The sequence below is a fragment of the Ambystoma mexicanum genome, chromosome 13, assembly GCF_040938575.1.
Source record: "Ambystoma mexicanum isolate Mex_15411 chromosome 13, UKY_AmexF1_1, whole genome shotgun sequence".
Taxonomy (NCBI): Eukaryota; Metazoa; Chordata; class Amphibia; order Caudata; family Ambystomatidae; genus Ambystoma; species Ambystoma mexicanum.
Genome location: NC_090938.1, coordinates 84,064,393 through 84,088,556, shown reverse-complemented (window position 1 = coordinate 84,088,556; position 24,164 = coordinate 84,064,393). Strand labels below are relative to the sequence as shown.

Genomic DNA, 24,164 nt, shown 5'->3' with positions numbered 1-24,164 from the left:
AAAAGTCCATCACTGTGTCAAACCTACTTCTGTTCCTAGCACTTATATTCAACTAAGGATAAGGTCACTAGGAGATCCAGAAGGATGCTGCCCTCTTGTCAGTTCTTTGCACTGTTTGCCAGAGAAAGGGTTTCTGTTTCCCTGGCTTTCTTTCACTGTTTGCAACAAGTAGTGGGGGTGACTCCCTTGCCCAAGTTTATTATGCTCTTGCACAACTGTCCTGAAGAAGCATTTGTCTTCTCTTGCTTCTTCACTTTCTTTGTTGATTGTTTACATGGGTGGCCTCACAGCCAGATATTGAAATGAAAAACTACTACTTCTGGGCTTGTTCCACCTAGTACGCTCTCCTGTCAGGTGCTAAGATGATTGAGTACTCTTGAGGCTTTGGTACTGTGTTATGGGTGCTAATCCCAGACTTGCATTTTCTTGTGCTTTGGGTAGTCTACTTGGTGTACTCTTCTGCCAGGTACTGTGACCTGTGATGTTCCCTCTTGATGCCTCTGCAATCTATGTGTGGAGCCTTTCTGTGTTTGCCCTCTTTTATCCCACTGGCTTGGGCCCTCTGCATCTCCTTCTGCACGCGTACCTTTTTCTCTGGTCTGGAGGGTTGACTGGGCTCTTCGGATGCCGGCTGTCAGCTGTGTGGTTTCCTCACAGTGGTCTGCTGCCTTCGGTCTGCGGCGGTCCCGCAGGGGCAGCTTTTCTCCTGGCGGCAGGACTTTTGCTTATCACACTCTACGACCTCCCAGTTTGTTCATAGTTTCTTCCTCAGCTTCTCCTTCGTATCCATTTCACACCGGACCATCTCTTGACTCACTTTCTCTTCTCAATATGTCACGGTCCGTTCTCCTTTTCCTGCGTCCTTGAACTCTGGTTCCATCAGGGAGGGCGGTTTGACAAAGCTAGTCTGTACTTTCCTTTTAAAGAACCCACAGTGATAAATTGGCCATATTGACTGACTGCTCATGCTGGTTCTTTGGAGCATTCCTATGCACATCTTCCTTGTCGCAGTATCCTCAAAGCCATGATTCACTGAGGTACTGATGTTGTTTACCGTCTCATTTTTTCTGCAGGATTCACATGGGTAGTCCCTCCTCTTCCTCGTCTCAGTACTTGTTAAGGAGGTGGAAGTGTCTACCCTTACACAGGTACATGGAAGTGTAGGGGGATAGAGGATCTTCTATGGGGTATGACGGTGAGCTAGGTTGTGATGGGGTGTATAAATACTGCATTCTCCCTAGTGTGTCGTCCCATAAGAGTTTTCCCTCCCATGTGATCCTCCCACTGAACACACCCCCGGGGGGGATTATTTGACAGTGGCTGCACCGCCTGGCCCCATCAGAAGGCCCCCCGCCATCCCCCCAAGGGTGAAGGGACGATGTCCAAGGATTCATCACAGTATGCTTGTCATTTCAAGATCTCGTTCAAATGTTGGCAATCGATGCAGCATCTCCTGCTTTCCAGCTTTGATTTGGGCTTTGGTACATTTACTAATGGGAATACCCATATACTGTGTGATTTGTCTTTTACCCACAGGTTGAGCATTTTCTTCAGCTCTTCACATGTAATTTGCTTCCAGCAGCCTGCACCGTTTCAGGTGGATGATTCTTTCTGGTGGTGTGAGGTACATATGGACAACCCCCTGTACTCGCCCTGGCTTTCAGGGAAAAGACGTTTGCATACCTTGATAGCCACCTTGCCAATTCCTGGTGCTCTCTGATGCTGAGCCTGGTTGGTGACATACTCCTGTCTGGCGGATGTTGTTGGCATATAATACTAGGTGTTTGGGGTTGCTATTTGTCTACCAGTCCCTGAGCTTGTTGATGTGGTACAGCTGCCACATGTGTCTTCAGTTGGCCTGGTCTACCTTGTTTGTTAGTGGGGAAATCATTTTCTTGACCTTGCAGAGTCTATGCCACCTAGCCAGTATTTGTTTTGTTTGGTTGGCAAGCGGACCATTACTTCATATCCCACTTGAAATGTACACAGTTGGACTTTCTTATTATAGGCTGTTCTTGGTTTTCTCCACATGTGCTCTCACCAGCCGTCCATATACTGTCTGGTGTTTTAGATTAGAGGATGGTCACTGGTTTCTTGACTATTTTAGCCTTCCCACTCTTCCCCCAAAATGCCCAACTGATGGGACAGCATGCACAGAACTTTTTCGCCTCCGCGTATACCCCAGGCAAGTAGAATCTGGTTTTATAGAATGTTTTTAAAGCCCAGCTGCCCAACATTCAGGTCTCCGGTCCCCGTCCTCCGCGTACAGCACTAATGAAGGGAAAGCCACCCAGCGGTAGCTTTTGTTTACTACAACTCGCTGGCTTTTCCTTCATTAGTGCCGCAAAAGCAAAAACCAGCACAGGAGGGCATCCATTTCACAAAATGGATGCGCACATGTGCTTGCTTTTGCGAATTTTGAGCTTGACTAGCTCAAAATTTTACATAGGAAGTTTTAAAAAAGAGAATGCTAGTATTTTTTTTTTTATGTTGCCTATCTATTTTTTAAATAACATTTTTTACTAGACCATGCCTTTAATACCATCACCTCCTGGATCCGATACAACAAACCCTCCTTTGTCGATGGTGTACCGTCAAGGTTTCACACTCGCCTGTCAACACCAAGGATTTCTGGGCCTGGTTCAAGAGGGGGATCTATTCTGTAGGCTGTTGCAAACTCCACAGACACCTGGATGGGGAGGCTGGATGAAGCATTCACCTTCTCCTGTGCTTCCGTCATCTCGCCAAAACCCCAAATCATCTGTCGCATTCAACATTTCTACTAATTTAATAGTCTGAATTGGAATCTTCTCTCAAATCACCTGGGTCATTGCTTGCCCCAGTGTCAGAACAAACGTCTGCCATCCTAGGTTGATGGGTATCTTCACCTGCCCATGAAAGCCTTGATCAATTACTCCTGCTCCAACCTCTAGGGCATGTTTTCAGGCCAATGCTGGCTTTGGAGCCACTCTCTCATGGTTTTAAATGCATCAGTGCACAGAACCGTTCCCCATCAGGGAATTTGCCCCTTTCCTTGGTGTGGGTGCCACGCCATCTCTGCTGTGCCAGATACTGCCACTCGCATCTACATCTGCCTTCGCGTGTTGCGCATTAGTGCAATTAAGTTAATGCTGTCAATGATACAAATAAATTAATAAATCTAAACATTAAGTATTTGTCTGGATTATACACTCGCAGGGTGCCTGATTTTGAAACACTTCTGAGGCTTAGATGTAAATGTCAAAAGGCTCGTCTGCAGAGTTGTAATGCTTTTTATTTTCATCCCTAGATTCTCTCCAGAAACTGCTTCTAGAAGGGGACTCAGCACAGCAGAAATGAATGCAGTGGAAGCAATTCACAGAGCTGTGGAGTTTAATCCTCATGTTCCAAAAGTGAGAAAGCTGCTTTTTGCGAGTTTTGTTGACTAAACCTTTGTTATAAATGGTATAACGTGTTTTAGTTATTTGAAGACAATAAACGCCTTCAGTAGCGGAGTGAGCCCTAACATACAAAATTCAATATTGGTAGCTACAGACGATCGCAAAGTTAATCTGGAACTGGAAAAAGCATTGATACTTGGTGGGTCAGATCCTTTTGCACTCAACAGGGTGCTATAGAGGGTGACAATGGGCAACCATGTCTTATTCCATGATGTAGTTCAAATTTGAATGATATCGTCGGGCATAGTAATCGTAGCCTCCTGTCTGTTCGCAGCCACCTACCCTCCCCTCCAACGTCTTTGCAGAAATTTTTCCCTCACCTCCCTCCCTTTTCTGTTGGTCCATTAGCACCTATCCTATCCTGTTTCTCTTGACTTCTGATAGCAGCTTGTCAGCCCCTCCCGACTTGGCGTATCCTCCCACACCCTTCTCTTGACTATTCTTAATCGTCATCTGACCTATTATGATAGTCGCTTGTTTGTCCCTCTCCTCCTCCATCTCTCCACCCCCCCTCCTCCTTCTCCCCCTCCGCTTGTTATTTATGCACTACAACAATTGTCATCTGGCATAGTAATGTTACTGCTGGTTTGTCTCCTTCCTCCCTCCCCCTTTCTCCCTATTTGTTCCTTGGACCTGCACTATCTGAAATGTCGCCAGACTTGGTATGATTATTTTTCACATTCTAATTGCTTCAAGGACTTTTAAGAATGTAACTGTTTTCCTCCCATGTTCCCTCCCTCCTTGAAGCGCTTTGTGTATAAGCGCTATACAGATAAACAATCAAATATTTAAAAAAAATACCATTAGTTGTCACCTCTGCCGACGGGCTCGTGTAGAGCAATTTTACCCAACTCATGAATTCGGGACAAACAATAATTCTTTCCATTGTCTTTAACAGAAATTCCCCTCGATCAAAGGCCTTTTCAGCATCTAAAGGCAGGGCCAGCAATTCCATGCCTTGGATTTTGTGATTCTGATATTGTCAGTAAGGGTTTCCTCATGTTTGTAGCTGAGATTCTTCCTTTTATAAACCCAGCCTGATTTGGGTGAATTACCTTTGATAATCTATTTTCTCCAGCATGGGGTCTGGCATGGATTCACATGCTCATGAATATTCCCTGTCGTCAGGCTGGGAATCCTCGGTAAAGAAAAAATCAGTATCAGTTTCGTTTCTGATCTGTCTTTCGTAGTAGTAACCAATCACTGATCTCTGCGTCATACTGACCACAGCCAATGACTGCCCTCTACCTAAGCCCCGCCTCTGGCAGCCATCTTCAGATTTTTACCGCACGTTCAAGTGTTGGGATCCTCGTGCTATTGCTCTCGCGCGTTAGTGCTATTTTTCACGTTTTTTTCTCAGAAAAATCTCTTTTTTCAGTCAAAAGAGCCTCAAGCTCCACCGTTTCTTCATCCGATCAACGGGGACCCGTGTCGGATTCGTCTACGCCCCTCAAGGGTGAAGATTTCGTCTAGCCACGCTTTTGGAGGACTCCAGAAGTTTCTCAGGCCCATCTCGGACATGGCCCAGGAGAAGGGAAGCTCGACGCCCGGAAAGCTGTTCAGGGTCTGCCCTGGATGCCAGCTTCAGAATGTCTTCAAGGAGGACGAACACTCCCTTTGCCTTTACTGCCTACATGAGGACAAGACGCACGTGGAGAAGGACTGTGCGTTTTGCGGCAATATGTCGGAGCGGACCATGAAGGACCGCCATCAACGTCTCGCCAACTGGCTGGAAGGAAAGAGCCCGTCAGGCGAGAAGAAGAAGAAGAAGAAGAAGTCCGAGTGGTCTTCTAAGACCTTTGAGGGCGCCCCGGCGACGGGGGTCCAACAGAAGGCCAAGCACCGCGAGTCCGCTGGCACCGGGAGCGCCTAACGGTCGGGCTCTACGGGCGCCAGGCAGGGCGCATCCTCCCCGGTGCCATCAACCACGAGCCAACGCTCTGGCTCGGGTAAGAGGAAGGCTGAGCACCCGGCAAAGCTCCTGGAGAGACCCCGGTCGTGGCCTAAGGCCCCATCGGAGGGGGAGCGAGGTGGTGACCCTCCCCCAAGGAGAAGGCGGTGAGCGCACCTAAGGTGGTGAAAGCCTTGATCCATCCGGCCAAGGCCTCTATCGAGACAGTCGCGGCGGCCCTGGCTCAGCCTGTGGAGGCTACACCAGTGGTGGCGACCCCGGGGCCCAGAATCTCCCTGCCACCGCGGAGGGAGTCCTCTTTCATGCCCATCGACAGGACCCCCGTGAAACCTCCGACGGAGAAGAAGGGGGGCAGGAGGTCGTCGTGGACTCGGCCTCAATCTCTGAGGAGGAGCTGATCGAAGTCTTAGGCCACGGCTCTGGTGTGGAAGAAGGCCATCCTGTCGGGAGGGACCCCGACGTGGAAGACGAGGGCGTCGAGGATGCCGACGGGGCTCCTGATCGCCCGTCGGATCTCCCTCAACCAGTGCTGCAAGACAACTTGGCGGCCATTTTGTTGGCTATACAGTCCTTATGCTCGGAGATAAGGACGAGACTGCCGTTACCACCAACGGAGGAACCGCTCCCGACAGGGGACCAGGAGCTAGGCCCTTCTGGGAGCCCTCTCCCTAAGAGAAGAAGGATTCATCCTCCTCCTCCTTTTCAGCCATCGCGCCCTGTTCAACCCTCCTCCCCGTCCACGGCACGTGGGGATGATACGGGGACTGACACGGCCGCGACGGGTACAGACGACGAGGTTTACGACGAGGATCTCCCGTCGTCACCTCCCACCCGGGCTTCCCCGCCCGACGAGATTGGATCGTTTCACTCCATGATCGCCAGGGCATCCGAGCTTTTCCAGCTCTGCCCGGAAGAGAAGAAGGAAGGCTTCCTTTATCAACGGCGCAAGACCAAGAGGAAGACGGTCCTCGCTGTACCTCTACTAGACGACATTTGGGATGAGGGCCTCGTCGTCCTCAAGAACCCATCCACGACGCCGGCTAGAAGGGATCGGTACGAGAAGAAGTACCGGGTCCCAGACGCGGCCCCCTTGTGCCTTCGGGCACAGCCGACCCCGGACTCGGTCGTCTCCGCGGCGGCCAGGAAGAAAGCGGGGGGGGTGCGGCCTCTACGTCAACCTCCCCGCCAGACGGCGAGGGAAAGAAATTAGACACGATGGGACGCAGAGGCCAACGCCTTGGCTATCGTAGCCCGCTACGACAGGGAGTTGTGGTACAAACTGGCCCCCCTGCTGGACTTCCTACCAGACGATAAGAGGGCGGAAGCCCTCGAGATCTTGCAGGAAGGAGAGGTGGCGTCGGACCACGCCATCACGATTGCGACGGACATCGCTGACACTGGATTTCGCCAGTTGGGCAACGGCGTGGGCCTTAGGCGGCGTGGATGGCTCAAGGCTACTGACTTCCGTCAGGACGTGCAGACCAGAGTCTTGGACATGCCTTTCGACGGAAACAACCTGTTTGGGAAGACAGTGGACGATTCCCTTCAAGCTCTTGGGGTTCGCCAGCCACGGCGGCCGCCCTTTCGGAGCAGCGGAGGCAAACGGGGTGCCTCCAAAGGTTCCAGCGGCGGATTTTCCACCTACCGTCAAGCGGCCCGTTCGTCGTCGCCAGGGAGGACAAGGCGGCAAAGCCTCGTCGAAGCAGGACTGAACCGGCCGCGGGGTCGGGCCCCCACCGAAGCACCCCGGTGGGAGGCCGGCAGGCGAGCTTCGTCAGCGTGTGGGAGTCCATCTCCACCGACCGTTGGGTGCTGGATGCCCTAGCTCAGGGTCACGCGCTCGAGTTTCTAAAGAGGTGCCCGCGCGTCCCCCCTGTGGCCAGGAAAGAACATCACGTCCCTCAACTTCTCTTGGAGGTAAAGGCGATGCTCAAGAAGGGCGCCATCAAGCTCGTCCCAAAGAGGCTTTGGGGCTCCGGAGTTTACTCAAGATACTTCCTCGTGAAGAAGAAGACTGGAGGATGGCGTCCCATCCTGGACCTACGACGACTGAACAAATTCATCAAGGCACAGAAGTTCCGGATGGTCACCCTCCAACACGTCCTGGGTCAACTGGAGGAGGGCGATTTCCTGTCGTCGTTGGATTTGGAAGATGCCTACTTCCATATTCCCATCCTAAAGGGACACCGAAAGTTTCTCAGGTTCGTGGTCCAAGGGCGTCACTACCAGTTCAGAGCCCTTCCCTTCGGATTTAGGTCGGCACCCAGGGTGTTCACCAAGTGCCTCGCACCGGTGGCGGCGCAGCTGCGCCGATAGGGGATCCACGTCTACCCCTACCTGGACGACTGCCTCATCCGAGCAAAGACGAAGGAGCTCGCCGTGGAGCACACGGAAAGGACCGTCCAACTGCTCACGGACCTGGGATTCTCCTTAAACTACGGCAAGTCCCACCTGGTGCCCGCGCAAGACGCACTGTTTCTGGGAGCGAAGCTCGACAGTGTCGCTTCTGGCCTCTCCGTTGGAGGAAAGGACGAGGCCATCTTGGGCAAGGTGCAGCGGATGCTAGTTGCGGACGCGGCCAGGGTGAGATCCATCAAGTCCCTCCTCGGAATGATGTCTTCTTGCATTTATCTCATCCGCCTGTGCAGGCTCCGGATGCGCCCGTTGCAGGAGTTCCTGGACGCGCGCTGGATCCAGACGACGGACAGCTTCGAGGAGAGGATCACACTCGACGAGAGTTTCCGACGAGCGATCCGGTGGTGGGGCACCCGCGTGCATCTGACGGCGGGCATGGACTTCCAGACCCCCGACCACCAGGAGACAGTGACCACGGATGCCTCCCTGGAAGGGTGGGGAGCGCACACCGAAAATCTGCACGCGAGAGGCCCTTGGCTTCCGACGGAGAAGTCCCTCCATATCAACATCCTGGAGCTCCGTGCAGTGTTTTGGGCCCTCGGGTCCTTTCTTCCGTCCCTCAAGCGCAAGGTGGTGAGGATCTTCACCGACAACACCACCACCATGTTCTACATCAGGAAGCAGGGCGGTACCAGATCCCCAGCCCTGTCCAAGGAGGCGCAGGATCTGTGGCATTGGGCCGTTGCCCAAGGGATGTTTCTGGTGCCGTTTCATCTGGCAGGGATAAAAAACACCATTGCCGACTCGCTCAGCAGAGAGCTGCGCTCGTGCCACGAGTGGGAACTACGACAGGATCTAGTGGACCGCCTCTTCCGACGGTGGGGCACACCCCAGATCGATCTGTTTGCGACGGCGACGAACTCCAAGTGCCGGAGGTTCGCCAGCAGGTTTCCCCAGCCGAGGAGCATGGGCGATGCTTTCTCGTTCCCCTGGGAGGGCCTGTTTCTATACGCGTTCCCTCCATTGCCATTGCTGATCCGGCTCATCAACCAGCTCAAGAGGTCACGGTGCAGGATGATCCTCGTCGCACCTGCGTGGCCGAGGCAGATATGGTTCCCGGACCTTCTGGACTTGTCAGCGTCCCCATCAATCAAGCTGCCAGTGGACGCGGATCTTCTCTCCAGGGAAGGAGGCGCCATCCTCCATCACGACCCGAAGTCGCTGAACTTGCAGGCCTGGCTCCTGCAGCGTTAGAGTTTGGAGGATACGACATACCGGCCGACTGCAGAGAGGTTCTTGCAAAGGCCAGGGCGTCCTCAACTCTTAAATGCTATGGACACAAATGGAAGAGGTTCTCTGTCTGGTGCCACGCACAGAAGGTTAACCCTCTACGGATTCATCTTGCTGCGATCTCCCGATACACCAGAACCACGGGGCGGACGTCTTTTTGGTCTCATCGTCTGGTGAAAGAATTCATGAAGGGACTGTTCAGATCGTTCCCGCCGGTGAAGGCTCCGGCCCCGGCGTGGGAACTCAACGTGGTGCTGATCAAGCTCATGGGACCTCCGTTCGAGCCTCTGCACTCGGCTCCAATGAAGTTCTTGTCGTGGAAAACAGTGTTTCTTGTGGCCATCACCTCCGCATGAAGAGTGGGAGAGATCCAGGCCCTTTCCTGCAAGCCCCCGTACTTGACTTTTCACGACACGAGGGTAGTGCTCAGGACGCACCCCTCCTTCATGCCCAAGGTGCTGTCGGACTTCCACCTCAACGAACCCTTGGTGTTGCCTGTTTTCTTCCCGTCGCCTTCGTCGCCGGCCGAAAGGACTTTGCACTCGCTGGATGTGGCTAGAGCGCTGAAGTTTTACGTGGACCGCAGGAAGTGTTTTCGGAAGACGTCACAACTTTTCCATTTCCAGATGGCTCCCCGGCTGTATCATGTACTGTCATCGGTTGGCAAACCGACCGCTGCCTGGCCGTCCGAGAGCCCATTCCACCAGAGCGATCGCAGCTACCACGGCGTTCCTATCTGGTGTGCCCTTGCTGGACATCTGCAGGGCTGCTACGAAAGAGGTCGACGCACACCTTCACAAAATTCTACTGCGTCGATCGGGATTCCAGGGAGGAGTCCAGGGTCGGCCAAGCAGTGCTGCGCAACCTGTTCGCCTAAGGTGAGCCTGGTGAGGAGGTAAGAATTGCTTAATGTTGAGTTTGATGTAAGGCTTGATGTTGAGCCTTTGCCACCTCCCGTGGTTGTGCATGTGTGTACTGCTATGTATTCTTTATTCATGAGCATGTGAATCCATGCCAGACCCCATGCTGGAGAAGGAACAAGTTACTTACCTGTAACTGTTGTTCTCCAGCATGGGTCTGGCATGGATTCACATGCGAACCCTCCCGCCTACCCCTCTGCGGCTCTTCACTTGGTCATACTGCCACTTCACGTGCTACCAAATCTGAAGATGGCTGCCAGAGGCAGGGCTTAGGTAGAGGGCAGTGATTGGCTGTGGTCAGTATGACGCAGAGATCAGTGATTGGTTACTACTACGAAAGACAGATCAGATCAGAAACGAAACTGATACTGATTTTTTCTTTACCGAGGATTCCCAGCCTGACGGGGAATATTCATGAGCATTTGAATCCATGCCAGACCCATGCTGGAGAACAACAGTTACAGGTAACTAACTTGTTCCCTCTATGCGATATGCCAGGATCATTGAAAGGTTTTTGCAATCTGAATTAATCAAACTGATCTGTCTTTAGCTGCCTGGATTTAGAGGGGATTTTCCAGGCTTCAAGATTGAGATCGGTGCATGTCTAAATGTGGGAGCTAGTCTGCCTTTGTTCCTACAATGCCAAAATGTGTCTTTAAGCAAACTCAAAACTTCTATGGGCATTTCTCTGTAAAACTCAGCAGGCAAACCATCCGGTGCCGACACTTCCCTACATTCAATCCAAACACCGCTTTTCTTATCTCATCCAAGGTTATCCCTCTTTCAAATTGCAAATTTTCCTCCACAGATAAACGTTCTAGCGACTGATTCAGCAGATACTTGTCTATCTGTGTAGAATTGGGGATTTGTTTCTCTTTGTATAGCTTTTCATAGTAGTCCCTAAAGACATCATTAATTTCCTGGGGATTATATGATGCACAACCTCCCTATCTTTCAATCACTCTAATCGTTTTTTCTTCCAATCGCACACACAAACCATGGGCTAGTAATCGGCCACACTTCTCTCCACCCTCGTAATAATTACATTGTACCCTGTAAAGAGCACATTCAGCCTTTTTACTTAGGATTTATTTTCAAATCATATTTCATTTTTAAAAAGCTTTTCTTTTCTCAGCATCTGCCGAACTCATAACTTCTTTTTCTAAATCCTTCACCCTCATGCTTAGTGTGAACAGCTCTTTATCTTTTTTTATCCTCTGAATCCCTGATAATCTCATGAGTACGCCTCATCACACATTTAAAACCTTCCCATATCATATCAAGATCCACCTCATCATTCAAGTTATGCATGAGTTAGTCCTTTGCTTATTTAATTAGAGACTCCCTCCTTGTAAGAAATTAGCTGATAAACTACAACCTAATAAGAAATTAATAAATAATAACTACAACAAAAAAAGGAAACAAAACAACAATATAAAAGTCATACCAGACCCCGGAGTAAAACATAAGTCAACAGCCCAACAATTAACAAATATTAGATGCTATCCAGCTCTCCTCTCCCTGTATCCTTGAATTCAACCAGCTTAAGAGAAATCCGCCCCAAGAAGCTGCTTACAGACAACCTTTAAACTCCTATCCATGTTGTCTTATATTCTTTGCAATTCATTAATCTTCGTGTTTGCTCGGGTCATGCTCCCAACCTGGAACACCACAGCTGTGGGCAAAGCCACCCTCAACCCCAGTAGATCTAACCTAGAATGTATTTGGCGTATCACTTATCTCGCAGATCTCTCTGACACAGAGCATTCATCCCAAATTCTTACTCTCCCATCTAATGGCAAACCAAAAAGGTCCAGTCTTATCTTTGCCAGAGATAGTTCTGCATCTCAATAGTTGTGTGGACCTTAATCGATTCTTCTCGTGTTCTATTCTTTCATTCCCATTCCCTTGCACACCGCACCTTTTATCAGACCCTCTTTTTAAAAAAATGTGCAACCTCCTCCTCCCACTCTGATACGCATAAATGTCGAAAAATAAACGCCATATTTATTGCCAATGCTTCTTCTGCATGATTTGGTGAAGGTATTGTGGTAATTGTGTGTGTTTGTTTGTGTTTATAGGAATATGGAGAGTTTTGGAGGTGTTATTTGAAGGAGTTTGGAGATCCTTACTCCTAGGTTGATTGGTTTATATTGAGCCGTGTTGCAACAAAGCATTGAGCATAATCGCCAATTCCTGTGTCTGTTGAACACCTTACCACGGAACACACACCAGTCATCTTAATGCTTTTATACTATATCGTCATCAGAAGCCTCGGTTTACACAATTGTTCTACTATTATCTACTGTCTTTTAATATTGCGAATTGGGGCTTTCACAGAAATGTCGTATACAAGAATACTCGATACAAATTGTCAGTTTCAAACTTTTTATGAGTTTTAATATGTGTTTTTTATATCTCATAAATGTTTGGCCCTTTCTGAAACACATGTATCGGCATCTCTTGTGCCTGTTTCAAATCAGGGCATTGTTATTTTTCTCAAATATCATTTCTGCCTGGTTAGTTGCAAGCACGTCACAGGTTTAATCCCTCCTGAAAAGTCTTGACATATTCTCTTGCGTCGGCTCTCCGTTATTTTCTTACTCACATTCAATAGCATTAAAACGTAAGGATGGAATAGGGTGCAGAGGTTCAAAAGTTGATATCCTTCAATTCCTGCTAATTTTTTGCAGTCTTTTAATATTGGCTAGTTCTATTTGTGATCTCCTTGGAGCTGCTGGCGGTGGCTATTAGGTCAGAGGAGAGTATTAAGGGGGTTAATTTTAACGCAATTACACAAAAACTCTGGCTTTATGCAGATTACCTTCTACTGTAGTCCATGATTTATCAACATCTGTTCCTGTTGTAATGAAGCTTATGGACGAATTCGGAGAGCTCTCAAACTACAAAGTTAATTGATCAAGTCAGAATCCGTGCCATGCTCAGATTTTTGGAATAGTGCTTTACTGAAAAACCTGGGTTTCAAATGGTGCACAGAGAAAATGAAATATCCGGGCATTTGGATTACAAAAGACTACAAATGATATGATGAAAGTTTTAACCTGAGATTGTCACTGGATAAATAGGCCACAGATGTCAAACGATGGGACTCCCTAAACTTGTCAATGGAAGGAAGAGTAAATGCAATCAAGATAACAGGCGCTCCCAAAATAATGCATGTCATGAGCATGATTGCACTTCCAGTTCAGAAGTCTCAGTTGAAGGAGCTTGATTCTATGATCCAATCATTCCTCTGGGAATACAAACATCCGAGGTTGAAACTCTGGAAGTTACAAGTTCAAAACAGAAAAAAGAGGTTTGAGCATCCCTAATTTTGAAAGATACCATCTGTCTTTGACAGACACTTCTACCATTCATTGGTGTGGAATTAGATGACTGGGCCGTCGCTGAGGCTGGTTTGGGCAACCGGTTACATCCTTCATCTCTCCTGTCCTCAACAAAGGACAGGAGTCTTATCTTTGTTGAAGGCAGACTGGATGATGAAGAATTAGGTGATGAATGCAGGGTCATGGGAAATGAAAAGGTAAGCTCTTTATCCCCAGATAGTATTTTCTGAGAAGTTCTATCCTGTGCTTGGTTCTCCCCACCGTCTGTTTTACAATAATCCTTCACAAACTTGTGTACTAAGTAAAGAATACCAAACTATGAAAACCTAGTGCTTTCCTAAATTGCACTAAAACTATAATAACTTACTGTCATAGATTTGTGTGTAGTGCCTCTACACAGGTCCTGGAACTCGGCCGTTGCAAAAACACTGAGTGCTTCTTTCTGGGCTCTCAAATAGCGGTGAACCGGAAGTGGTTTTTAGCACTTCTGGTTCAACGTCATGCAAGTGCCTGACTGGTGCCTGGCAGGCCGCCATCTTGAGGGCAGGCGCCATGCCAGACGCCAGTCCCGCAGCGCACTGCATCTCCGTTGTCCCTGTGGTGTAGGAACCTGCCGGCGCGGAACTCCCCCCGGGAACAGGCTGAGTATTTGGGGTTTGGTAAGGAGTGCGCAGACCTCCTCTGTGAGCAGGTTTTTTACGGGAGAGTCCATAAGGTGTACATGGTATGATGTGGGAGCGGGTCCCATACTGGTGCAGTCCTGACCAAACACGCCTTTAATGCTGCCAGTGTTCTTCCAGACCCCTTCTACGCCTGCTGAAAGGGCGTTGCATTCGCTGGACGTTGCTCGTGACTTCAAAGTTTTATGTGACACGTATAAAGGGTTTTTGGAAGACTTATCAATTGTTTGTCTATTTTGGACCTGTGGGGTGTGGGAAGTGTGGAGAATCTGATAGGATGCACCCCAGGAACCTGGTCTAGGACCTTCTCATGTGGCCTGGAGAAGGCAGGCGCTCTCTGATCCCGACCCTGGGGGTGGTGTACTGCGGGAGGATATGATATGAGTCATTTATAATGCGCCTGTACACAAGTGTTTCTAGGCGCGATCACATGGGGGGGTGGGGGAAATCTGACCAGGAAAACTGGGAGAAACCCTTTTTTTAACTTTCCCCGTAACCCTGCCCTTCTGATGGCCTTTTGCCAACCTAATGTAGTAAGAAAACCGAATGTCCTTTAAAAAACACTACAGGTCCCCGAATCCATCAGGGACTGTGACAAAGAGGAGGGCTGAAGAGGCATGTAGAGATAAAGGACAGGCGGGCAAGTCTAACAGCCTTTAGCAGTGTCGGACAATTAACTCTAAGGGCCTGCACCTGAAGCCAATTGCCTCACCTAAAATGGATAAAAGGCTGCAGCAGGAATGGGTCATAGAAAGAAACTGGAGCAGGAGCTGGGAGGTCAGCAGTAGTAGCAGAACAAGAAGCAGAGCACGACGCAGACAGTCTACTAGGAAGTGCACCCACAGAAGACGCTGGAGCAAGAGACGAACAAATTCCACCAAAACGTTCTGAGTTGGTCCTGTGCTCACAAAACCTGTTTGGCTGTGACTGCATTCTAAGAGACTCGGAAAAACTAGCAGTCTTTCCAGGTGCGCCTAATTGCTGTGAATGCAGAGCTGAAGTCATGCAAGCCGAGGGAAGCAGAGAATAGAAGACTCTTCATTGTTGAGGCCGGATCTGAAACACCTGTGCTGCAGAGGGGTGTGGGTTCCAAGAGTGCCTGTAGTAGTAGTAGTAGTAGTAGTAGTAGTAGTAGTAGTAGTAGCAGAAGAAAGAAGGCCGAGAAGTGAAAGCCGCCCGCAACTGCTGTGGCTTTGAAGCCAGTGAATGAAGCTCCGACTCTGAATCACACATCTCCTTGCTGGGAACTGTAACCAGCTAAATTGATGCTTGCATGCAAGTAGGAGCGAGTAAAGTTGTGGGATGTCGATTAGTGCAAGGGAATTGTATCACGCGCTTATCTGCACAAGTTAAAGTGCTCGTGTATAAAGGAGAAAGAAAACCTTTCCTTTTCCCATTGTTGCATTTTAACTATTACCGGAGTGGTCGCGTGTGTCCTATTAAGAAGGCGAACATGGCGGGAAAGCATCTAAAGAAAAAGAGGAGAATGTTCCTGAAGTGTTAGTAGACTGCTCAACATCAAAGAGAGGTCGCGTGTATGAAACTGTGTTTCCTTATTCACGTTACAATAGTAATCTGCACAAACAAAAGGGAACGCAAGTCTTTAAGTGGAAGTTTAACATCAAAGAGAGATCATGTGTAGTAAAACCTGACTCTTGTAACATTCAGAACAATTATCTAATAGTTGTAGAAGTTGCTGAAGTCACGAAAAAGAACAGGCATTACCAAAGCCAGTAGGCAGATTCTTTCTAAGGTGCAACCATCCCAAATAAGACTGGAACACTGATGCTTTGAAGTTGTTGAAGCTGTTATGAACCCATATTCCTATGATACAAGGTTATCCAAGGCTGGAAGAGTGGCAATACAGCTTTGGGGTAACTACTGGAAGCCAGAAGGTGTGCATAATGCTGGGGGAGGGAGCTGGGTGCTTGTTGAGAGGTGGTAGCTGTAAGACAGACAGAAGAGGCAAAGAGGCTGCTGTTATGATACAGGAAATAAGAGTGCCTTGCCTACCTGTAGAGGTTGAAGAGTCTGGTCTAATATATTTTCAACGTATCAAGTTGCAGTAGAACCGTGGCTGTCTGTAATTTTGTGAGAACATTTCTATTTGAATGTAGTTGTAGTAGTAGGCTGTGGAGCAAAGGAGGCCTCTTTCACATTATCATTGGCAGAAGGGAGTTGCCAAGAGGAAAGCAACCCCCTTAAAAGAAGTATCCTGGCAAGTAATACTAAAGACGCTGCAGTGGGTACAGAAGAAGTATTGTTAAAACCAAAGTTGTACTTTTGTTTTGAACTTTATCCATTCTATCCTGGAAGGAGGTTATCCAGGATTACCTTTGGTACAGTTTTCTTTGTGGAACTTGGGAAGGGAACTTTTCAACAAACTAAGAAGGAACTGATAACAGTGGATCTTTTGGGGGGATTAAACTTTGGTTTCTTTGGAACTTTTCATGAACTTATTTAAGAATTTATTTTTCCTTGGAAGAAATTGCCTTTGGAATTAGATCTACCCAGAACAGGTAGAGGTCACCCAAGACACTGGTAATTTGGTAATCATTCATTTATGTTGTTTATGCTTTGTTTTGACTGTTTTTGTTTAGTGTGAGGGACAGTTTTGTGTATGCTAGGAGATGTCCCTTAGATCCTAGACTAGGTCGGGAATTCCCTGGTAGAGTAGGCTTAGTTAGGTTTTGTTTGCAATTTTTGTTTAAAATAAAAGGTCAAATACTGAGAAAACAACAAGCAGTTGTCGTCCTCGCATTACTGACCCCACACAGAAGGCCCTCTCGAAGGCTTCCATTTCCAGGTGGCTCTCTGCCTGCATTATGCACTGTCATTTTCTGAACAGACCTCTTCCAGGCCAACCGAGAGCCCATTCCACCAGAGCCATTGCAGTGACAACCGCGTTTCTCTCTGGTGTTCCCCTGCTCAACATCTGCAGGGCTGCTACCTGGAGGTCGTCCCACACTTTCACGAGATTCTACTGCGTCAACAGGGATTCCAGGGAGGAGTCCCTGGTCGGCGAGTGCTGCGCAACCGGTTTGCTTGAGGTGAGTCTGTTCCAGGGGTAAGTGTACTGCTTCTTTTGAGCCTTGCCACTCCCGTGGCTGTGTATATGTACTGCTGTGTAATCTTATTCATGAGCATGTGAATCCATGCAAGACCCCATGCTGGAGAAGGTACAAGACACTTACCTGTAACTCCTGTTCCCAGGCATGGGTCTTGTTTGTTTGTTTAGTATTTATTGTGCGCACCGGACCCTGGAGTATAAGGGCGCAAGGTAAGAAAATGTACAGCTTGAGGCACAGTTGCAGGTTAGATTACAGGTCATCGGTTACAAGTCATTAGTTACAGGCATGTAGGAGCAAGTCATTGGCTACAGGCTTGTAGGAGCAAGTTCATACATTCATTAAACATTTGTTGTCGTCAACCAGTTGATCACATTTTGCCTGAATTTGGTAAAAGATTGTTCTAGCCTCACAGTGATAGGTAGTTCATTCCACAATTGAGCGGCTTTGACTGGGAAACTAGTTCCGCCTATGGTGGCAAGTTTAAATCGGGGTACTTGGAGACGATTGGTGTTGGCTAGTCTTGTTTGTCTAGTGGATTGAGTTCTGGTGAATCTGTCCTTTAAGTATTGTGGAGCTTTATTGTGGAGTGATTTGTATGTAAGGGATGCAGTTTTGAGTCTTATTTTCTCGTAGGTGGAGAGCCATTTATGTTTCCTTCTTGTTTCTGAGATGTTCCCTCTTGGGGATGTTCAATGCAGCTCGGAGGGCATTGTTTTGCTGTATCTGAATTTTGTTAATGGTAGATTTAGTGGCTCCTATGTACAATGCGTTACAGTAATCTAGTTTGGAGATGATTAGGGCTCTGGCTAATGTTAGACCACTATGCTGGGATAAGAATTGTTTTCCTGCTCTGATTAATTTACATGTGTAAGCAGTTGATGATGCTAGGGAGTTTACCTGTTTGGAGAATGATAGGGTGGAGTCAAGGTACATACCTAACGTTTTTACTTCTTTGGCTACTTGTATACAGTTCTTATCGATGATAAAGGAGGAATAGTTTGTATTTAGTTTATTAATGAGGGCAGCCGTACCTAGGATGAAGAGCTCCGTTTTATCATCGTTCAGGCATAAGCCATGGGTTGCCATCCATGCCTGAACGATGCTGTAGATTTTGTTCACCATTGCTAGGTCCCTTTTGTAATACCCCGTGAGAGGGAGGAGGATCTGGGTATCGTCAGCGTAGTTGGTATACGTGATACCCAGATGGTCCAAGTCATTAAACAGGGGCTTAGTAAAAATGTTATATAGCGTTGGCACGCCGCAGGTGATAGGGATGGGGTCAGCACCTGCTATAGGGGAGAAGACCCTCATAGTACGGTCGCTAAGGAATGATTGGATCCATACTATAGCCTCAGTGGAGAAGTGTGCTGCTGTATCGAGGTGATTGCACAAGACTTTTTGATCCACTAAGTCGAATGCGGCCGATAGGTCTAAAAGCAGGAGAAGTGCTGGCTTTCCAGAATCTCGTGTTTTATCTATTTGGGCTTTTAGGTCGATTAGTGCAGTTTCTGTGCCGTGCAGTGGGCGAAAACCGGATTGATGGGAGCCTAGTAGTTGATTTTGTTCCAAGAAGTTCTGGATTTGGATGTATGCCATCCTATCCAGAATCTTCAGGAGGAACGGTACAGTGGTAATCGGTCTATAATTAGTGGGTATGGCTGGGTCTAATGTTGCCTTTTTAAGGAGTGGGAGCACCCAGGACTCTTTTAGGTTACTCGGGTTAGTGCCCGTAGTAAAGGAGGCATTAATCAGTTTTGTGATAAACGGTGATAGGTCTCGTGCAGCATCTTTGATGAGTTGTGCTGGGCAAAGGTCTCCTTTGCAGTTGGATGGTTTTAGGCTGAGTATTACTTTCTCCACCTCTAATATAGAGACTTTGGAGAAGAGGAATTGGGTGGTGGGTTTGGGGTTGGAAGGAGTCCTGGTGGAGGGTAATGTGGCAGAGGCTAAGGTCTCTCGTTTTAGTTCTATTTTCTTTGAAGGTTTAAGACTTTGTTGGATAATGCATGCTGGATTTCAGAGCACCATTTTTTATCTTTGAGGCAATTGTCTTGTGGCGTTATTGGATTTTCCAGTTCTCTAAGTATGGAGAACAATTCTTTTGTACTTGAATTGGCTTGTGTGATTCTGTTGTTGTAGGTCTCTTGTTTAGCTAAAATGATTTATTTTTTATATTGGGATGAGATGTTGATTAATTTTAGTTTATTTTAGTTTATTTTTCAGAGTGGGGCAAGCTTTCCACGTGTTTTCCCATTTTCTTTTTTCTAATCTTAGGTTTTTTAGAAGAGGGGTGAACCAGTTATTCAGATGGCTTTGTGGTTTGCTGTTTCTGAGCTTAAGCGGAGCAATATTATCAAGTGTTTTATTCATGATATTATTGAATTCATCCACTAAATCGTTCGGGTTAAGGTTATTATGTAGAGCGTTCAAAGTGGGCATGCTGCCGGGGAGTAGTTTGTCTAGTGTCATGTTTTTTTTGTTTCTGGTGAGTGCCGGTAGTGCACAGGGTTGTTGCAGTTTAGGGCTGGTAGTGTCCAAGGAGAATGAAATTAGATGGTGATCTGTCCATATTTGCGGTGAGGTAATAGGGGTGGAGATTTTACAGTTATGGTCAGCAATCCAATCTAAGGTTCTCCCTTTGATGTGCGTAGGCTGAAACACCCTTTGGGTGTAGCCCAATTCAGTTAGAATGTTAGATGCTGCTATGGCTTGTGGGTCATTGATATCATTGAAGCCAATATTAAGGTCACCAAGTAATATTGATTGGGTAGTGTCTTTGAGGTTTTCTGAAAGAATGGTCGATAGGTCTTCTATGAAGGTCTTGATAGGACCTGGGGGTCTATATATCAAGTGGAGGTTGATAGTTTGAGAGTTAGCTGTGGGGGTCTTAGTAGACATTATCCACAAGATTCAATGGTTGGCGAGGGAGTAAGTCTCATCCCAAGCTTAGTTTTGGCAATGATGGCTAGTCCGCCCCCCCGAGCTCCACATCTATCCCTTCTGAGGATAGTGTAGTTGTCGGGAACAGCTAGGGATATTGCTGGGCCTGATGCCTCATGCAGCCATGTTTCTGTTATGGCTAGGAAGTCATAGTTTCCAGTAACGATGACTTCGGATATTTCTATGGCATGGGCGACTAGAGATCTAGCGTTTATTAAGGCTCCTTTAAGTTTAGGTATAGGGTTTGTTGGTGGGAGTGAGACAAGGTTTATTGATGCAGTAGTGCAACAATCTTCTCTATTTGTTTGACGGTTGTTATGCCTCTTGTAGTTATGCGAGTTAAGTTTGAGGATGGGTTCAGCGACCATTTTAGTTGGATTGTTGTTGGTTTCATATTTGATGAGAGGATCAAAGATTCTAGGTAGTCGTGCTCGTAATCTTAGGTTTCTCTCGGCTGTATTACATTGTGTCATAGGTTGTTGTGTTCTTGTAACTGTAAAGGGCGACATAATGTGTAGTCCCAGTACTATGAGTAAGGTGCCTAGATGTACTAAGTTGGACAATATAAGGTGCATTGTATAATGTGTAAGGTGTCCTGTATCTAAGTGGAAGGCTAATTAGTCTACTTTCTGAGTGAGCAGGCGAAGTAGCGAGTTATAGAAACTGAGTCTGTCGGCATGTCTAGATCATAGGCACAACAGGATGGTAATGCAGTCTCTGTGCGACCATAAGGCACAACAGATTGGTAGTGTGGTCTCAATGCGACCATAAGGCACAACAAGTAGTAATGTGGTCTCTAGGCGACCATAAGGCACAACGAGTAACAATGTGGTCTCTGGGCAACCATAAGGCACAGCAAGTAGTGATGTGGTCTCTATGCGATCCTAAGGCACAACAAGTAGTAATGTAGTCTCTATACGACCATAAGGCACAGCAAATAGTAGTGTGGTCTCTAAACAACCATAGGCACAACAAGTAGTAATGTAGTCTCTGGGCGACCATAAGGCACAGCAAGTAGTAATGTAGACTCTATACGACCATAAGGCACAGCGAATAGTAATGTGGTCTCTAAACAACCATAGGCACAACAAGTAGTAATGTAGTCTCTAGGTGACTCTGGGGCACAGCAAGTAGTAATGTGGTCTCTATGCGACCATAAGGTGCAATCAGGGGTGGTCTATATGCGACCATGAGGCATGAAGTAGTAGTGTGGTCACAATGTGACCATAAGGCACAACAAGTATTAGGTCTCTATGCGACCATAAGGTACAATCGGGTAGTTTATATGCAGCTATAAGTCACAACAGAGTAGTGATGTGGTCTCTGGGCGACCATAAGGCACAGCAAGTATTAATGTCGTCTCTATGCGGCCATAAAGGTATAATCAGGAGTGGTCTATATGCGACTATAAGGCACAACAGAATAGTAGTGTGGTCTCAAGGCGACCATGAGGCGCAACAAATGGTGGTAAGGTCTCTGAGCAACAGAGGGTACAATCAGTAGTAATATGGTCTCTAACCGTGGGGCACACCTGGCTAGACAATCCAATGCAAGTGTACATAGGCTAAATGCAGATTGTGGACGGAGCCTACATAGCATAGAGTAGACAGCAGTGATACATTCAAGTAAAAAGTCAAGTTATTGCAGTATTTCACATAAGTCCCAAGGTGCAGTGAGTAGATAACGGAGCGCTAGCGGTGGATATGCGGTGGATATGCACTCAGCAGGATATTGTACTGTATTTTAGGCTGTAAACGCTACAAGAGGACATGCAGATTTCAGTGGGGGGAAGGCGCATGAAATATTGAAGCACAGTTATAGGACGAATGAAGAGTGCAGGTGCCGACGCTTACAGCTCCTGTGGGTTAGACCAATATAAGTCTTATGTAGTACCTGATGTAGGGATCTCTGGAGTTCCGTGATTGTCGGCTATGAGGCAGAGGTTCTGGCCGACGGACCAGAAGGGCACGGACAGGCTGGGACAGGGTAGATGGCCTTGGTGCAGGCCTTGGTGCATAGGCCGGCTACGCCTCCCGGCTTGGAGGATTGGCTGTGCAAATACTTGGATGGGCCAATAAGGCGGTGCGGCAGGCAAAGCACGCCTGTTTACGGGGACGATCAGCTGTTGTGGCCAGGTCGTGAAGAGCGGCCATCTTGGAATGGCAGCAGTGTTCCCGTCGTAGAATAGTGATCGGGTCTCAAGATCACTTGGAGGCACAAGATCACTTAGATGCGGCGTTGCGGGCAAGCAGAGGAGGCTTGCTTATTCTAAAATCGGGCAAGAATTCAGATTGCATTGGAGGGAGACAAATGCGGCGGCAACGCAGGGAATTATAGTGAGCCCACGGGCTTACCTCTGCGTATGGGGGAAGCTCCAGCTTCACCCCACCAGACGAGGGACTGCTCCAGCAGTCCTAGATGCTCCTGCTCCCCTCGATCCTAGTCTTGCATGGATTCACATGCAAACCCTCCCTCCTTCCCCTCTGTGGCTCTTCTTGGTTCATTCTGCCACTTTACGTGCTCCACCAAATCTGAAAATGCCCCCAGGGGTGGACCTTAGGAGGACGAGTGTCATTGGATGGGTCACTATGACCCAAAGGACAGTGATTGGGTTATAGAGGAGACGTGCAATGTTCAGGCTAAAGCAAAACTGCTTCCATTTTTACAGAGGATTCCCGGCCTGACGGTCACCTTTTTGGACCCCATAACAGATGAAAGCAGGGGGGGGCTCGCCCCTCCCTCTACCACTCTATTACATGTGTCTCATATGCTTTTCTTCCTCCCCAGTGGCACTGTTCTCAGTGACATGGGAGAGTGGGTCCAGTCGGGGATGTTTGCGTGAAGGCTATTAAGTCCTAAACAATCCCTTCTGTGTGAGGCCCTGTACTGGTTTACTGACCTTTCTCCAAGATGGGTTTGCATCCATGGACTTATTAGGACGTGCCTCTGGATGTGCCCTCTTGGAGACCCTTAGCCTCTCATGGGTGGAGAGTCCCACTGTTGCTTCACTACTTTAACTCCGCTTTTGTTGAGGTTCTAAAGACAAATAGCAGGTGCCCGGTACACCTTCAGCATGCTTTTGTTATTGCTGCAATGTTCTTTAGAAATGGCTCTGTTGCCAAGCATAGGTCCTCAATAGCAGTTAGACCCTGGATTGGCGTTTCAACAATTCACTTGTTCAGTCTTGCAGTCAAGCCTTTTCTCAACGGTATACACAAACACATCTTTTCTTATAGTTGGTCTTGAAGGTACCCACCCTGAAGACATCCATAGGCAAATTTTGGTTAGATAACCATGTGTTTCCAAACCATGTTCTTTGAAAATGGCCTTTCTAAAGGATACATCTGTTTGGAAGGGTGTAACCTATATTGAGCCTTCAGAGTTCACCTTGGGAATGAAACCGCATATTGCAGGATACTTCTGGGACTTTTGCTACTCTGCTTAAACTCTCCCCTCATGACCAAACCTTGTTGTTTCCCAGACGTTTCTTTGGGATTTCTGTCCAGTTCTTATGGAGAAGTGTTGAAATCCGAGGTACAGTGCTGCCCCGAGCAACAGGTCCTGTGTGTTTGTAAAACTGGAACATTCTCCAGGAACCTCCCGGGGAGTTACACCGTCGTCGTACATGAAAGATTGTCTTACTGGTACAGCCACTGGGGACCTTGGCTTCCCTTCACTTAATCATTGGTGGAATATCCTGTCCTGAGAAGCATTTCTACAGTACCCTGTTTTATATTCTGGCGGGAGGGAGGGGCGCGTATTTCATAAGCGAAGATTGTACAAATTAGTTGAAAGAACATAACGGTAAATTCGATCACGGGGCCCCGGGTGGAATTGGTTAGCAAGAAGAATTTGCTGGCAGTGGTCCATTGTAGCTCAAAAATGGAATGGATATTCTGTAGGTGCGTGGCCCCTCAAGTTTGTCTGAGCTGGAATCCATTAAAGGCGCAGAGGAGAAGCACGGCACAGAATCTCTCCAGGCTATGAATTTGCTTCTTCGTATTTTCATTGCCATTGGCTGCTGGCGCGCTGCTGCGAATCCTTGGACGGGATATTGCCGTGACCAATCATACCTTTACATGCCATTAATAAAATATCTGGGATTCCTGAATCCATAATGTGGTTTGATAGGCGGAATGTTTGCTTTTGCCCCCGCCTTAAGGAAATAATTCAGATGATTATAAATTACGTCTCCCCCTTCGCCCCCAT

The 24,164-nt window shown here is 47.8% G+C and overlaps 1 protein-coding gene across 1 annotated transcript in view; it reads left to right on the top strand.

Moving 5' to 3' along the window:
* ST7L (suppression of tumorigenicity 7 like) overlaps nucleotides 1–24,164 on the top strand; it is a 427,879-nt gene that overhangs the window by 217,822 nt on the left and 185,893 nt on the right. Inside the window, exon 11 of the mRNA XM_069633325.1 lies at nucleotides 3,290–3,392. Within this exon, the coding sequence (XP_069489426.1) occupies nucleotides 3,290–3,392 (103 nt within the window). The remainder of the gene's footprint in view (nucleotides 1–3,289; nucleotides 3,393–24,164) is intronic.